The sequence below is a fragment of the Callospermophilus lateralis genome, chromosome 12 (assembly GCF_048772815.1).
Source record: "Callospermophilus lateralis isolate mCalLat2 chromosome 12, mCalLat2.hap1, whole genome shotgun sequence".
Lineage (NCBI taxonomy): Eukaryota > Metazoa > Chordata > Mammalia > Rodentia > Sciuridae > Callospermophilus > Callospermophilus lateralis.
In genome coordinates, this window is record NC_135316.1 from 75,460,265 (window position 1) to 75,477,489 (window position 17,225).

The following is a 17,225-nucleotide window of genomic DNA, read 5'->3' on the forward strand; positions in this document are numbered from 1 at the left end:
CAGTGAGACCCTGTCTCTAAATAAACTACAAAATAGGGCTGGGGTGTGACTCAGTGGTTGAATGCCCTTGAGTTCAATCCCTGGTACACGCCCCCCCCCAAAAAAAGATTTTAATCAGGTATTATAAATATATTCAAAGAACTAAAGCAAACCATGTCTAAAGAATGAAAGTTTGATAATGGAATTTTACCAAATAGAGCATGTTAAAAGAAAAAAATTATAAAAGAATATGTCATTTCTGGAGTTGAAAAGTATAGTAACTAAAATGAAAAACTCACCAGTGCTTTCAGTAGCAGATTTGAGCTGGTAGAGAAAGGAATCAGAAAACTTGGACATAATTGGAATTATCCAGACTAAAGAATGGGGGTGGGTTGGGGGGAAGCATAACCGTAAAATCCTAGGGACTCCTAGGACACTATCAAGCATACCAGTATATGCTTAATGGAACCTGAGGTGAGTGGGGGGATTATTTGAAAAATTTATGACCAAACACTTTCCAAATTTGATTTTAAAAATCATTTGCTATCTAAATAGGATAAACTCAAGGAGCTCTAGGCCTACATGCATCATAGTGGGACTGTCAAAAAAAGACAAAAGAAGTTGAAGCTATCCTCAAACTAAGAGCTGACTTCTCATTGAAAACCAGAGTCTAGAAGTAAGTAGGGTCACATACTCAAGATGCTGAAAGGAAAAGATTCTCAACAAAGAATTCTATGTTCGTCTAATCCTTCAAAAATGAGGAAGAAACTAAGATGTTCCCTGATAAACAAAAATAAAAATTCATTACAAGCAGGCATGTCCTAATATAGTAGTGATTAAATATGAACGTAAGAGGCATAAGAGAGAGAGAAAAACCATCCCACAAAGAATCAAGAGGAGTTCTTCAGATTGAATGGAAACGACACTAGATAGTTACTTAGATTCACAGGAAGAGTGAAGAACACTGGTAAAGATAACTGTAAATGGGTACCTACCATATGAAAACAGAATTTGTATAAAAGTATAAATGCATTTTTGTTTGTAATTCTTCCATCTAATAGACACCTATATAAAGCAATAAATACAGAACTGTCAATGGGTATACATGACAATGGGTATGAATGACAATAATAGCTCAAAGCAGCAGGAAGGAAAAGGAATATATTTCAGGAATGTTTCTAAATACTGTTAAGCTAAATTAGTATTAATCTGAACTATATTGTTTTAAGTTAAAATGCTAATTAAGATTCCCAGAACAACCACTAAGAAAACAACTTTCCCAAAAATAAAGGAATTAAAATGGTGCCCTAGAAAGTATCTATTAAATATAAAAGAAGGCAGTGATTCAGGAACAGAGGAACAATTACAGAATGTATGGAAACAAATAGATAGATGGCAGACATAAACCCTACTTTTTCAGTAATTATATTGAATGGGAATGCATTAAACACTCCTATTAAAAAGCAAAGATTTGCAGAATCGGGGGTGGGGGTCTATGATACAGCTATATGCTATTTATAAGACAACTTGGTTTAGACTCAAACAGGTTGAAAGTAAAAGGATGAAAAAGATATTCCCTACAAACAGTAGCTCAAGGAGAGCTGGAATGGTCATACTAATATCAGAGGAAATAGAGTTTAAGACAAAAAGAGATACATTGGGCAGGAGCTTGGTTTCCCAGCTAGATGCCCAGTGCCTGACCTGGTAGCATAAAATTGGTAGAATAAGAAGGTCCAATAAGAGGGTGCAGTTTCATGGCTTAGTGGGTTTTTTTAGCTCCTTATATTTACCGTGTCCTGCCGTGAGTGCGAATGAGAAGGCAGTTTAGTGAGGGCAGGTGTGGCATTTGGTAATTGTCCAGTCATGAGGTTCAGGATGCTAAGGGGTGTCAAGGAACCAGGGCATGGTAGTGCCATCCATTGACGGGAGCTGCTTGTTGCCAGGGTTTTTTGATTGTGCAAGGTGAAATTTTTATCTAATGACTTTTTTTTCCATGTTTAGGGAAGTATTTATATTTAAAACCTGCATTTTATGTAAAATTACTCAGTTTTCAAAAATTGGTATTAAGTCAAGTTTTAAAAAATGAGCTTATCAAATAAAACCAATCTCTCAGTCTAATGATTGTCTCTTTGTTGATTGTTCCCTTTGCTATGGAGAAACTTTTAGTTCGATACAGTGTCATTTGTCTGTTTTTGGTTTTGTTGTGCTTTTGGGTTCACATCCAAAATAATCTTTGATCAGAGCAAAAACTCTTTTGTTTTCTTCTAGTAGTTTCATAGTTCAAGTCTTACATTTAAGTCTTTAATCCATTTTGAGTTGACCTTATATATTAAGAGATAGGGGTGGGTGTAGTTTCATTCTTTTGCCTGTGAATATCCAGTTTTCCCAACACCATTTATTGAAAATACTGTCCTTTTCCCAGCATATGTTTGTGACTCCTTTGTCAAAAATAGGTTGGCTGCATGTTCTCAAAAAATTGATCTCCTAGAAACAGAGAGTAGAATTGTGGTCCCCAGAAACTGAGGGGTGGGGTGGGTAAGGAGAGGTTATTTAGTGGGATACAAAATTACCATTACATAAGATAAATAAATCCTAGCATTTTTATAGCACAGTAAGGTGGCAACATTAAAAATAATTTATTGAGTGTTTTAAAATAGCTCAAAATGTTTGAGGTGAAAGGAATGCTAATTACCCTGATTTGATCATCAAACATTGTATACATATATCAAAATATCATACTCTGTGTAGCCCATAAACATGTACAATTATTGAGTATCAATTAAAAAAAAAATTCTCTGCATTGGTTTTGGCCCAGGAACTAGCTAAAGATTTAGTTGGTAAAGTGAATATATAATTCCCTTGACCCCTTAACCATAAAAGCAGAGAACTAAGCAATTCCAAGGCACAGGAAGCCTTGCCAGACCTCCCCATCTAGATCTTCTATCATAAGGTTTCATATTCCTTGTATTGTTTTTCTTCTTAGCCGTTGTTACACTAACAGCTTACATTTCAGTGATTATTTGATTTAAAACCCATTTCTTTCATGGGATTTGCATGAGCTCCATGTGGATAGGGGCTGGGTCTACTTTTACTTATCAATAATGGATGAATTAATAAGTGACATAAATGTTTTCTCTAGTGAAGAGGGGCAAACCATCTGAGTACAGCATCTCACAAGCAATTCCATGTTGAAAGATTCAGTCCAACAGCAAGTTGTTTTGTCTGCGCCACGTGAGAGAAGATCCCAAAGCATATTTCAGAGAACATTGGCATTTGCAGCATAATACATTAGTGTCCGTGTTTATTTATAGTTAGTAATTTCAGAAGTTCTTATAGCTTGACATTTTAGGCTATAACTAATCCTCTTTTCTTACTGCTTTTCTTGAGAAAAATAAAAACACTACAACCCTTGGAGAATTATTAGAAACATATTTTTTAGACTTTTAGTATTTAAATTTCTTGATTAGTGTAGGCTCAGGAGGAATGGGGACAACTGAAGGAGAATGTGTCAGGCTTACTAGATCCAGTAACTTTGAAACAAAAAGTCAACGATAATTCATCAAGTTAAAATTGAAAGGTCTACTGCTATAGTGAAGCTAACACAGAAAGAGGTCACCTGGATCTTAAGATATATATGAAGGGTTCATGATACTGGGGGTGAGTTTGAGAATCAGCAGGAGAGGAAGGGAGGAAAACTACTCTTTAGTTTGTTGGAAAAATATTAAACAGTGCTCAACTTTATCTGGAAATAAGTTACAGAAAGGAAAATCTTAAAAGATTCTTAAAATTAAATCTGTATGGTTCCATTTATATAATATTGTTAAAATGGCAAAATAAATAGAGAAAACAGATTAATGGTCTAGGGGGGAGGGATAGAGTAGAAAGCCCCATCAGTTTTTGCTTTGTGCATTTTGAAGCCTTGTATTGGGTGCATATTTAGAAGTGTTATGTCCTCTGAGCTAATCCCTTCTATCATTATAAAATGGCCTTCTTTATCCCTGGTAGTAGTCTTCTGATATCAATTTAGTCACTTTCCTTTGGTTGGTATTAGCATGATAAGCACAATAAAATCTTCTTTTTACTTTTATTCTATTTGTGTCTGTGACTCAAGTGTGTTTCTTGCAAGCAGCATATAGTTTTATCTCACCTTTTAAAATCCAGGCTGACCATGTCTGCGTTTAGTTGGGATGTTTAGACCAGGCACATTGATATGGTTGGGGGTGAGTCTGTCCTCCTGCTGTTTGTTTCCTGTTTGTCTCATCTGTTCTTTGTGCCTTTTACTCTTTTTCTACCTTCTTTTAGATTAAATATGTCTTTTTTTTTTTTAGTTCTATTTTATCTCCTTTGTTGTCTTATTAGTAACAGCATTTTTTGTTTTATGTTTGTGATTGCCTTTGAGTTTATTGTACACACCTTTAAATCATCACATCTGCCTTCAAGTGATTTGATATTTGATATCAAGTGATATTCTACCACTTCACACATGGTATAAGACACTTAGAGGGGTATCCTTATGCTTCTTCCCTCCTGGCCTTGATACTATCGTTGTCATACATTTTATGAATACATATGTTATAAACCCCACAGTAAATTGTTCTTTTTGTTTAAAGAGTAATCTTTAAAGACTATTATTTATTTACCTCTGCAGTTACCATTACCCACTTTCCTGGTTTCTTTGTTTAGATTCTGATTTTCATCTGGTATCATAGTCTTTGCCAGAGGATTCTTTTAGCATTCCTTGTAGTGTGGGTATGTTGCTGATTTCCTTCAGCTCTTATATTTCTGAAAAAGTCTATTTTCTACCCTTGATTTTCAGGGGTGTTTTCTTGGGATTGTGGTGTTTTATTTGAGTACTTCGCAGATGTTTCTCCATTGTCTTTAGGTTTGCATTGTTTTCACAAAAAAATTGCTGTCATTCCTTGTTTTGGTCTTCTGAACAAAATATGTCTTTTTTTCCCTTTTTGGCTGCTTTTAAGATTTTTCTTTTTATTGCTGTTTTCAAACTACTAATTATGATGTATAGTTTTATTCTGGTTCTTTTGTGGTTGAAATCACTGAGCTTCTTGGATGTGTGTGGTTACAATTTTTATAATTTGGAAACATTTCAGGCATACTTTCTTCAAATATTTTCTGTTCTCCTTTTCCTTTCTTTTGAAAACTTTAATTAGGTCTAATTAGGTGTATATTAGATGTTTATTATGATAAATGCTTGAATTTGTCCCATAGGTCACTGATCCTCCTCTTTTAAAAATTTTCTTTGTGTGTTTTCATTTTAGACTTTGTTTCTCTGTTTTCAAATTTATTAATCTTCTGCCATTAATCCTAACTGATGTATTTTTCATCTCTAAAAATTCAGTTTGTTTTTTTAAAAAAATCTCCTATCTATACTTAACTTTTTGTGCATGAGAAATGCTGTTTCCAATGCCTTTGTAAATTCTCATACGTGGTGTATAATATCAGTACCCCTCTTTCAATAATTGAGGTTTGTTCCTCACCATCAGCCATATTTTTTTCACTTTGTTGAATGAATTTGATTCAGTGTCAGGCATTGTGAATTTTACCTTTTTCAGTTCTATAAATATTCTTTAACTTCAGGAATAAGTTAAGTTACTTGGGAAGAGTTTGATCCATTTAGGTGTTGCTTTTAAAATTAGTTCGGGGAGACCAGAGCAGCATTTAATTTAGGTCTCCTCGTTCCCTACTACTGAGTTAACACCCTTTTGCGTACTCTGCCTAATGCCCTGTGAATTATGAGGAACAGGAATAAGGGCAACTTGAGGTACGAGTGTGAGGTGCTGTTTCCCCTAATCTGTTCAGATGGTTTTCACCTGTCCCTTGGGTAGTTTCATCACATGCACACACTGATCAGTGTCTTGAGAATAGTGGTTTCCTATGTTTTGTGTGGTGCTTGTTTTGAGTTATTTCAAGTGGGAGAGTAAATGGAATTCTAGCTACTGTATCTCAGTTGAAAGTAGAAATCTCAAAATCAGGTTGTCCTTTTTCTTTACATATTTAATAGCAATGTTAGTTTTGGGAAAGAGTGGTGTTTTAGTCATGTATGGGTAAGCCACTTCCTCAATGTGCTTGCTATATCTAAGTGTATATAGATTCAAAATGGAGCAAAGGGAGTACAGACCATAGAGAATAAAAGCTCCCTTCCCTCCCCATACCTTTCTGTTTTACTCTTTTGGTAAACTGTTGCTATATTGCCTTTCTAATCAGAATTAAAAAAGAGTTCTCCTAGTGTGCCATTCACAGTGTATGAAAGATGTTATCAGTGACATTGTCTTATCTTTCTGTTTTAATCTACATGATTAAAGCTTTGACAGTCAAATATTGTAAAGGAAACAAAATGAGGGGACTTGTCTTACCAGATATTAAAATTAAATCCATAATCAATAAGAATTTGAGATACTTAGTAGATCAAAATTGAATGTCTTTTAACAGACCTAGAGATGTATTTTAAATATTTTTGCATAATGGTAATATTTTTATGATGAGTTTATTCAGTAGATGGTGTTGATACATCTGGCCAACTCTGAAAAAAGAATGCTTGATTTCCCCCCTCTATCTTATACCCAGATAGGTTAGAGATATTATTTAAAAATATTAGAAGAAAATACAGGTAATTCACATGCTTTTGAGGAAGAGAAAGCCTTTTAAGTATGACACAAAAGGTATAAGCATATTGAAAAATAACGATCTGATTGCAAGAAGATTTCATATTTTTATATGGCAGAAAGGATTCATTATGAACCATTAAAAACAGAGTTAATATCCTTATAAAGACTCCTTTTAAGATTCCTCATAAAGTAAGGGGGGGAGAAAAGGTGAATATTTTACTAGAAAAATGGCCAAAAGACACGATTCAGTAATGATGGGAGTAAAAAATATAAATGTCCAATAAATATTTATTTTAAGAATGTTCTGCTTCATAATAATAATAATAATAATAATAATAGCTGTCACTTATTTCTGTTTATTATGATAAGTGGTTTCTATAGATTACCTAGGTTAATTCTTTAAAAAGCACGTGTCCTATTATCACTATCTTAGAAAAGGCATTTGAACCAGGAGAGTAAGTCACTTGCCCAAGGTGACAAAAGTTATACATAACCCAGGCCATGTGACACCAGAGCCTGAGCCTCATCACTTCCCAAACAGATAAATTAAAACTCCCTGAAATTCCACTGCAACTCCTGGAGAAACCGGTCATCAGCTTGTAAGCGATAAATTAAGTTAAAATTTAGGAAGGAAAACAGTGAAGTAGGTCAAGTAAGCAACAGATCAAGCATCTCTTAATTTTATGACCCCCATTTCTTTTCAGAATATTTAAAAGATGCTTCAAAGAAGACGAAAAGTGGCCTGATGTTTGTAAAGTTGGTTAACCCTTGTTCAGGTGAGCTCTCCCCCCCTCCCTGTTCCTCAGATGCTGGTGTCCTGAATGTCCTTCTCCCTGTGGCTGGTGTGACTGATGAGTGCATGGACGAATTTGGTACTGGTGCGTCTTCTTCCCAAACAGCTTTTAAAGTTAAGATGGCATCATGAGGTCACAAAAGCAAGCTGATGACATTTCCTAGTTTTCCCAGATAATTTCCCCTCGACATGTTTTAAAAAATTTCTTCTTATAGCTTTAATCCACAGAACTTTAAGGTCATCAGAAATGTTGGCAAAACAAAAAAGTAGCATGTTTGAGTTCTTTCTGAAAACAGATGAATTTTCTTTGGCTTTCTTAAGCCAACTTTTCTTAGTAGTTATTCAATGTTAGCCTTCATTTATATTCATTTTATATTACAAAGTAAAATAAACAACCAAAGTAAAAAAGCAGAAGGCTTTTACTTGACATGCCAAGATTTTGATTAGTTTCATTTTTAACTGTACTTCCCTTATTTTATTCCTACCAAAAAGTAGTGCGTTGTTTTTTCTCCTGTCAGGGATGATTTTCATTTTAATTAAAAGTATTGTATATTGAAGAGATTCATATTTTCTTGGATATGTGTTTTATTTTAACTTTACATTCAGCATATTTTCAGTTTTATCTTCTGATTTTTAGGCAAAAATATTAAAATATTCTGTACGTATGTAGTATAGTGATATTGGTGGTGTTTTTTTGAGTAGATATCTGATTCTTAGCAGATGAGAGCGTTCTCCTGGTGTCCATAATGCTGGATAGTGAAATGAGGGAAAGCAAATGGGTAGTGCCTTATTGTTGGAGAGACGTGATCAATAGAAGCAACAAGAGAGGTGAAAACATTCATGACGTCTTCCAATGTTCTTTTCCCTAAAATGAAATTGAATGTAATTGGTGTCATATTTAAGCCTAAGTTGAGGTGAGAAATGTTTGTTCAAGAGAAGTTTTGGGTAGCAGTACAGATTCTAAAGCATTTAACAAAAGCCAGATTTCTTCTAAAAATTTGGTTTTGTCTAATTATCATAGGAATAGAGGAACAAATGTTTTTATTTGCTACACTGGCCAGCATTTGCTGAGCACATACTATATGCTAAGTACTGTGTTATTTATGTTTTCTGGGTTTTTTAGCCCTTATTTAAAAAACTGAGATAAGTGCAATATTGCCCCATTTTATAGATGTAGAAGGAGAGGCACAAAAAGGTTTATGTAATTCCCTAAGAGCGCATGCCCAGTTCTTGGTGGAGACAAGTTCAGGCTCAGGGTTCTTGACTCCAGAGATGGTACTCCAGTTGGAAAGATTTTTTTTCTTCTTTTCATTAGTTGAACATATCAAACATGAATATATGAATGGGCTCCACCCTCTTTTGAGAAATAAACGAAAATCCTTTCAGCTTTTCAGTTGAGTGGGGCTTTAATTACTCCCTGTATCTTGAAGCATATCCTTGTATTCCCTATTTGGATTTGGATTGACTTGTGGGGTAAGAGAACTTGGTTCCTGTCTTGATCCCTGTGTGTTGGGGTGGGCGGGGGGCACACGTTGCCCTGGAGACAGGGACCCATATGGCAGCTCAGACCATCTAGCTGAACTCTTAGGGTTTGCTAATTTAGTTATGGCTTTCCTTCTCCCTGATCTGATGCAGAAAGTCTTTGTAGTGATTAAGATAAATAACTTACACTTTTGCTTTTTTTGATTTAAGTTCAGTAAAGATTATAGAGCTGGAAAATAAGCACTTGCATATAATAGCTCTAAGATTTTTCTGGGAGTCAGTGTGTATAGGATGTATCTATGTATGTTTACGCTCATATTAGCAGCAGTCCTCAGAACTGTAGGGCAATATTTTGATATGTGTATGAGTGGTGTATGTGTGTGTGTGTGTGTGTGTGTGTGTGTGTGTGTGTGTGAGAGAGAGAGAGAGAGAGAGAAACTTACATATAAAAACCAGATTTGTCTTACAGGGGAAGGAGCCATTTACTTGTTCAATATGTGTCTACACCAGCTGTTTGAAATCAAAGTTTTCAAGGAAAAGCACCACTCTTGGTTTATAAATCAGTCAGTTCAATCAGGTAAGTGACTAATGTGAATATTTTCCAGTAACTAAGTATGGACTCTTGCTTTTCCACTCTTCACACCTGGGTTTATGGGTCCATCCACCTGGTTGGGAGTCTGGTCAGTGGCATATCCTTCCTTGGCAGCAGAGTAGGGTTTAATCAAAGAGTGTGTCTTATATATATATTTTAATGTTTTATTTTTTAGTTGTAGGTGGACACAATATCTCTATTTCATTTTTACGTGGTGCTGAGGATTGAACCTAGTGCCTCACGTGTGCTAGGCAAGCACTCTACACTGAACCCCAACCCCAATCCCAACTCCTATTACTTGTGTCTTTGATGCTTGGAAAGTTCAAACTAACCAGTGTTGTCTCCTAAAACACTACCATATACTCAGGCAGAAGTTAGATTACCTTTGTACCATGGAGTGCCTATCTCATTGACTGTAGACTTTCTTTTGAGGATCTTCAAGTTTTTAACATCATTTCTTTGAAACTGGATACTGGTATAGCTTCTAGACACTAGAATATAGCAACCTTAAAAAATACTTTTCATATAAATTACTGTCCCCTTGTGTTACTCAGGTTTCCATTACTGTAATGAGTACCTGAGATAATCAGCTCATAAAAAGAGAAGGTTTATTTTGGCTCAGTTTTGGAAGTTTCCATCCATGATTGGTTGGCCCTGTTGCTTTGGGGCCTTTGACAAGGCAGAACATCATGGTAATAGCATATGACAAAACTGCTCGGCTCATGGACAGAAACAAAACAGAAATTGGAAGAAGCGGAGGCTGAGTTCCCACAGTTCCCTTTGAGGGAACACCCGCAATAACCCAAGACTGCCCACAAGGTCCCCTGGAAGGTTCTGTAATTTCCCAGTAGTGGCACTCTGGGGATCAAGCCTTTAACACATGGGCCTTTAGGGGACATTGCAGATTCAAACGATAGGATGCCCCCCCTCCCCCCACACACACCTCACCACCAAGCTCTAGATTCAGAGGGAGATAGGGTACCAAGAGAGCCGTGTTCTGACCCCTGTTCTGGGGCGGGTTGGGGTTCAGCAGTGGTTGGGTTTATGAGGCATTGTGCATTTCCTCTGCCCACTTTCATTGCTTCTTTTTTTTTACCCCCTAATTATTTATTTTTAGTTAAACATGAAAATAGAATTTATTTTGACATAATTATAGAAGCATGAAATACAGTTTGTTCTAATTCAGTCCCCAGTCCTTCCGCTCCCTTCCTCCCACCTCTTGTTCACCTCCCTCTACTCCATTGATCTTGTTTTCTTTTTTAAACTGATATCTTCAAGATACACATGGTGAGATTCATTTTGGTGTATTTATATATGTACAGAGGAAAGTTAGGTCAGAGTCATCCCACTGTCTTTCCCTATCCCATCCTTTCTCCCTTCCTTTCATTCTCATTTGTTGACTCCACTGATCTTTATTCTTTTTTTTTTTTTAATCCCTCTCAACTTATTTTGGATTAGCTTCCACATAGCAGAGAAAACATTTGACTTTTGACCTTCAGGGACTAGCTTATTTCACTTAGCATGATAGACTCCAGTTACATCCATTTACTGGCAAATGCCATAATACCATTTTTTTTTATGGCTATACATACATTGTGTGTATGTATACCATTTTCTTTACCATTCATCTGTTAAAGGGCACTTAGGTTGGTTCCCTAGTTTGGCTGTTATGAATTGTGCTTCTATAAACATCGATGTGGCTGTGTCACTGTTGTATGTTCATTTTAAATTTTTTAGATATAAACCAAGGAGTGGGATAGTGCGTCAAATAGTGGTTCCATTCCTAGTTTTTTGAGGAATCTCCATACTGCTTTCCAGAGTAGTTTGCACCAATTTGCAATCCCACCAACAATGTGTGAGTGTACCTTTTCCCCCACATGCTCACTAACATTTATTGTTACTTCTATTCTTGATAATTGCCATTCTGATTGGAGTGAGGTGGAATCTCAGTGTAGTTTTAATTTGCATTTTTCTAATTTCTAGAGATAGTGAACATTTTTTTCATATATTTGTTGACCATTAGTATATTTCCTGTTGAGCAGTGTCTGTTTAATTCCTTTGCCTATTTATCGATCATGTTTTTTGTTTTTTTTGTGTTAGATTTTTTTTAGTTCTTTGTACATCCTGGATATTAATGCTCTGAAGAGCAGGTAGCAAAGATTTTCTCCCATTCTGTAGCTTTCTCTGCACACTCTTGATTGTTTTCTTTGCTATGAAAAAGCTTTTTAATTTGATGCCATCCCACTTATTGATTTACTTCTTGTACTTTAGGAGTCTTGTTAAGGAAGTCAGTTTCTGAGCTGACGTGTTAGAGTGTTCCTGCATTTTCTTCTAGCAGGTCCAAGATTTCTGGTTTAATTTCTAGGTGTTTGATCCAATTTGAATCGAATTTTTGTGCGGGGTGAGAGATGGGGTTAAATTTTATTCTGCTACATATGAATTTCCAGTTTTTCCAACACCGTTTGTTAATAGGCTATCTTTTCACCAATGTATGTTTTTGGCATCTTAGTCTAGTATGAGATAACTGCATTTATGTGGGTTTGTCTCTGTCTTCTGGTCTGTTCCATTGCTCTTCTGCCTGTTTGGGTACTCTGACTGCTTTTTAAGAGTGCTTTCTGTTGGCTCTGTGTTGCCACTGAGTGCTAAGATACACAGGCCATTTTTGTCCACCTTCTAAGACATTCCCAAAGAAGGATTTGTTGCTTTGATTAGTTTTGCATACCTATTTCCATGAGGAAATTGAAGCAGTTTTTAATTGAGCAAATGCAGTGGTAGTTTGTGTGTAGCCTAGAGGGTGGAGAGTACTCCCTTTTCATTGTTGTTGATGTGTATATTCATCTAGCAGTATGTGAGAGTTAGGGTTTCTAATGTAACACACTTGCCGTCAAATGTAGCTGAGAGACACAGAACACAGGAAAATATTGGGCAGCAGTGATTGCTCATCTATCTTGGACTGTCTGAGTTGGTTCTCACTTTTTTCTTTCCTTTATTTTTAATAGACTGTTTTTTTTTTCTTTACAACAAATTTATCTTCATATCAAAAGTACATGCATTTTTTTTTTTTTTTTTTTTTTACCATTGTCTTCTTTTTAAACTTAATTCTAAAGAAAAGAACTGTTTTTAAGAATAGCCGCCAAGATGTTACTGTTTGATCTGGAAACCTGTTAATAATCTCTGCATATAATGGATATCTCATATTAGGTTAGCTTAAAACTTATGGTAGGTTTATTTTCATGAGCGTTCACTTTACAAAATAATTAAATAGTGTCATAACATAAAACTGCTTCTTTGAATTTTTTTGTTCCGTACCATGAAAGGACATGGGGAAAATTTACTATGAATTTTTTTCCTTACTATGAAATGGACTCTCACATATATATATGTGTGTGCATGTATATAGATATATGTGTAGATATATGTGTATGTATATATACATATATATGAATCCTTACCTTAAATTATAAATATATGTATATTTATATATATTTTTGATCTAAACTATAAATATATATTCATGGTTTAGGGTTAGGATTTCTTGTCTTTATAGGTAGGTTGCTCAATTAGAAAATAAATGTAAGTACATATGTTTCCTGAAACCAAAATAAAACACTGGGCAGGGGTAAGTGAATCGTTTATTGTTTTGAATTTGTTTATTTTGATGAAAATACCTCCTCCAAAGCAGTTCTGTGGAAGGGCAGGAGGGGGTTGTCTGGGATCCTTGGAGGGGAGTTCAACAGAGGAAAGAGAAGCAGGAGCCTTTTTTGTGATTGCCTGTTTCCTTCAGCCAGAGAGTGGGATTTGGGGGTTTGTTCAAGCCGATTGCTACCCTTTTGCCTTTTGCTTTGGGGACAGGGGTTGGTATTGGATCTGGGTTAGTGAAGTGCCTGATGAGCTTTGAGCCCCCAGGCCCAGAAGAAGCTGTCCCAAGAGAATAACAGTGCTTTCCCAGGGCTTCCTTTTCAAAAGCACAGGAAATTACTTTTTACTGCAGCTTTATAGATAGACTTATATGAGTTTCCCAATGTTTGCCTGGTTTAGATTCCCTCTGTGCTACCCCCACCTCTACTTTCTTTGGGGATGGAAGGCTTTATAAAATATGAATTCTAAAAAAGAAATGGAAAGTTAAAATCAGATTTCAGTGTCTTAGCTCCGTTCTTCACACAGGGATTTGCAACTTTTTGAAGTAAAATCTGGTGGAGCATATTCTGCCTTTTGAGACTGTTTGAACGTGAAAGAAGCAAGATTTAAGGTAGAGATGTAAAGATGATAAGAAATTTGTGAAATCTGTGATTTGAAAAAAATGACAGCCTTCAAATTTGGGCATTTCTTACCACTTGTGCACTAAGGCTTGGTAGGATGAGCTGTCACACGTGTTACTAGATCAGTAAATTTCTTTGACCTGTATAAGAAGAGCTTTTGGATTGAGGATTTCACATGTATTTGTCAGTGAATGATTCTCACCTTGAGGTCAGCAGGAATTCACCAGCTTGCCTTCCTGAGCCCTACTGTTCTTTTAACCTCTAGGAGGTCTCCTGCACTTTGCCACACCCATGGATCCCCTGTTTTTGCTCCTCCACTACCTCATACTGGCCAACAAACAGGTGAGTTTCCCAGTGGGGGTCATCTACAATGACCTTGATTTCCTACTCTCCTTTTCAAATGTAGATTCCCTGCACTTCTGATTTAATTTGGTAATTGTGAAGGGTGTGTATCCTGTGTGCTAGGACAGGTCAGAGCACCCACACACAGGCCTAGAAGCAGCACTGCAATCTTGATCCAGTTTGATATTAGCTTGCCCATCACTTCTGAATTGTTAGCTCACAGTGCCTTACTGGTTGGCAAAGCCTGACACTGAAAACATTTATCATTAAGTGCCCAGATACACATAAAAAATTGACCACCAGCTTTAGGAGAAGAAGGGTTTATCTTCTGTGAGACTGTGAAATAGGGATATATCTAATAAAATCATATTGAGGAAGATATAGTTGAGACTTAAGAAATTCCAGATAGATAAAATTTACCCTTGTAATAGAAAGACGGAGTTTACAAAAAAATCTTAGTTTCAACCTAAAGTTCTGAAACATTTTGGTCTCATAATATGTTCACACTTATTAAGGGTTCCCAAAAGCTTATGTTTTTATGAGCTCTAATTATCAATATTTACTATATTAGGAATTAAAACTGACATAAATAACACATTTTTAATGAAACAAACAACAAAATTTAATAAGGCATGTGGCAGTGTTTTTAATGGCTGGCTTAAAAGAAGATCACTGAATTCTCATATCTGTTTACACATTCAGCCTGTTTATTGTTTTGGTGGAATTGTGTGAAGAATATGTGGCCTCACACAGAGATAATCAGAACAGGGAGGAAAGGGTATAGTAGCCTTTTAAGATAATTGTGGATATTTTTCTTATTCAAAAATCAATAAGGAGTAGTTTCTTTTATTTTTTTTTAAAGAGAGAGAATTTTTTTAATATTTATTTTTTAGTTTTCGGTGGACACAACATCTTTATTTTATTTTATGTGGTGCTGAGGATCGAACCCAGCGCCCCGCCCATGCCAGGCAAGCGCTTTACGGCTTGAGCCACATCCCCAGCTCCAGGAGTAGTTTCTTAAAGGTTTGTCCTAAAGTGAAATCTGAACCCTTGTCAATGATCCTTCCATGCTGTCTTACATTAAAATCCACTGGTTTGTTTTTCACTTAGCATGGATCTTTTTTTATAACATCATGTTTTGGTTTATTTGAAAAATATTGGTTCACTGAATTATATAAATCTTTCAAATGTTAATACATCCCAGTTTATACATACCCACCCTTTGTAAATGTCTTACTTCAATTTGGTTTCTGTAACACCTGAAAGTGGATAATTTATAAGCAGAAGAGGTTTACTTTGGTTTAGGGTTCTCAAGGTTGGGAATTCAAAGAGCATGGCACTAGTCAAGGTCTTATGTTCCTTCAACTCATGGTGAAAAATAGAAAGGCAAACATATTTTCAGAAGAAAGAACATGAGGGATAAACTTGCTCTTGTATTAACTAATCTAGTCCTTTGAACTCACTCATGTGAGAAAGGATTAATCTGTTCATGAGGGCTCTACCCCCAAACAGCTCCCATGAGCCCCAATGGCAAGCAGATTCTATATTCATATCATATCAGTTACTATCATCAAAAAAATCCTTGAAGTATTGAGAAGCTGTGATAGTGGGAGATACAAGTTTTCCACAGTTCTGATTTTTGCCTGAAAGTTCAAGTTTTATTATAGGCTACAAGTGCTTTCTTTCCCTTGAAGTGATGAACTTGCATCACTCATGTTCATCTGCTCAATACCTGAGTCCAAACTGACTTATAGTGGGTTTTCAAGTATAAGTAATATCCATGAGTAAATGGTTAGTTTTGTAATTAGTAAAGCTAAGAAGAATTAAACTTAACTGAGAAGAATAGTGGTCTGGATTCTTTGTGTGTGTGTGTGTGTGTTCTGGATTCTTATGGTCTACAGTTTTCTTCTTTTGGTACCCAGGCTTTATGGACTTAACTAGCTGAGCCTGGCTTAGCCTGAGTACACCTTCATTTATGTATCCCTCTAGCATTCTCTCTCTCTCTCTCTCTCTCTCTCTCTCTCTCTAATTCTCCTCTTAATTTGGAAGCATTATCTGACAGCTCTGACAGGAGTGGACTTACTTTTGAATTTTTCTTTAAGTGGCTGGGTTTTCTTTCTTCAGCCATGGAATGAGGATGGAGAGGCCGAGGAATGTTCTGGGCCCGTCTGGGCTGGTTCCAGGCCTGTGTGATGGTCGGAACTCCTGCTCTGGGGCTCTTCTTCAAGTTGAGTGGTTGGATCAGCCCTGGGCAATCACTATCATCTTTGCAAGTTTCTGTGGTTTCATGTACTTTTCTAGAATTTTGTTCCTTGTTTTGTATGGTGACTGTACCCGTGGGGTAGGGTGCTTGCTGCTTGGAAACCAAGTGCTCAAAAGAGCTTCTTAAAGGGAGCCCTGCATCAGTCCTAGAACCCTGTCCCTATTTAGGGGTTTCTTAGATGGAACAGAGGCTCTGAACTAAGTTGCAGGGACAGACCTTGAGATATGTCTTTTTCTCTTTTCGTGTGTGTTTTGGCTGGGATGCTTGCATTCTAACTGACCAAAGTGTTTTTTCCAGGGAAAGTTTCAGCCTCTAGATCAGGTGGTGGTGGATGATGCATTTCCGAATTGTGTCTTGTTGCTGAAACTTCCTGAACTTGAGAAAGTACTTCACCACGTGACAGAGGAAAAAGGTATGATATGTGGGCCTTGCAAGTCAGGCAGAAAGACTGGGCCTTTCTCAGAACATGTAGCTGCTTAAAGCCTCCCTAGCTGTAATGCCCATTCTGTGTCAGTGGAAGACGAAGTGTTACTCAGATGGGCTTCCAGTAGTCAGTATCCCTCCTGGGTCCCATCGGATTGTTCATTCTCTAGAATTATGCCTACTGAAATCTTCTGGCCTCTTCCACAGTCAGAAATCACAAAATATGGCTTTAGTCTCAGTTCTTTGAAGTAGCTTTGTGACTAAAGGCAAGTCAACTGCTTTCTGCTTCAGATTTTTCATTTGTTAAATTATATAAAACGACTGTTAGTGATCCGGTATTTGAGTACCTAATGAGAAGCAAATGTTGAACATTAGTGCTGGGCTTTGGGGACAGATAAGACACTGTCCCTTCCCTCACTTTTCTTTGACTCTGATGGGGCAAGCAACAAGCAGGGCAGTAAAGACAGGT

The 17,225-nt window shown here is 36.5% G+C and overlaps 1 protein-coding gene across 2 annotated transcripts in view; it reads left to right on the plus strand.

Moving 5' to 3' along the window:
- Window positions 1-17,225, plus strand: part of Rnaseh2b (ribonuclease H2 subunit B) — a 79,151-nt gene that overhangs the window by 12,610 nt on the left and 49,316 nt on the right. For both annotated transcript variants that reach the window (XM_076872166.2, XM_076872165.1), the window contains exons 2-5: window positions 7,307-7,378; window positions 9,347-9,454; window positions 13,994-14,070; window positions 16,631-16,745. In XM_076872166.2, the coding sequence (XP_076728281.1) occupies window positions 7,307-7,378; window positions 9,347-9,454; window positions 13,994-14,070; window positions 16,631-16,745 (372 nt within the window). The remainder of the gene's footprint in view (window positions 1-7,306; window positions 7,379-9,346; window positions 9,455-13,993; window positions 14,071-16,630; window positions 16,746-17,225) is intronic.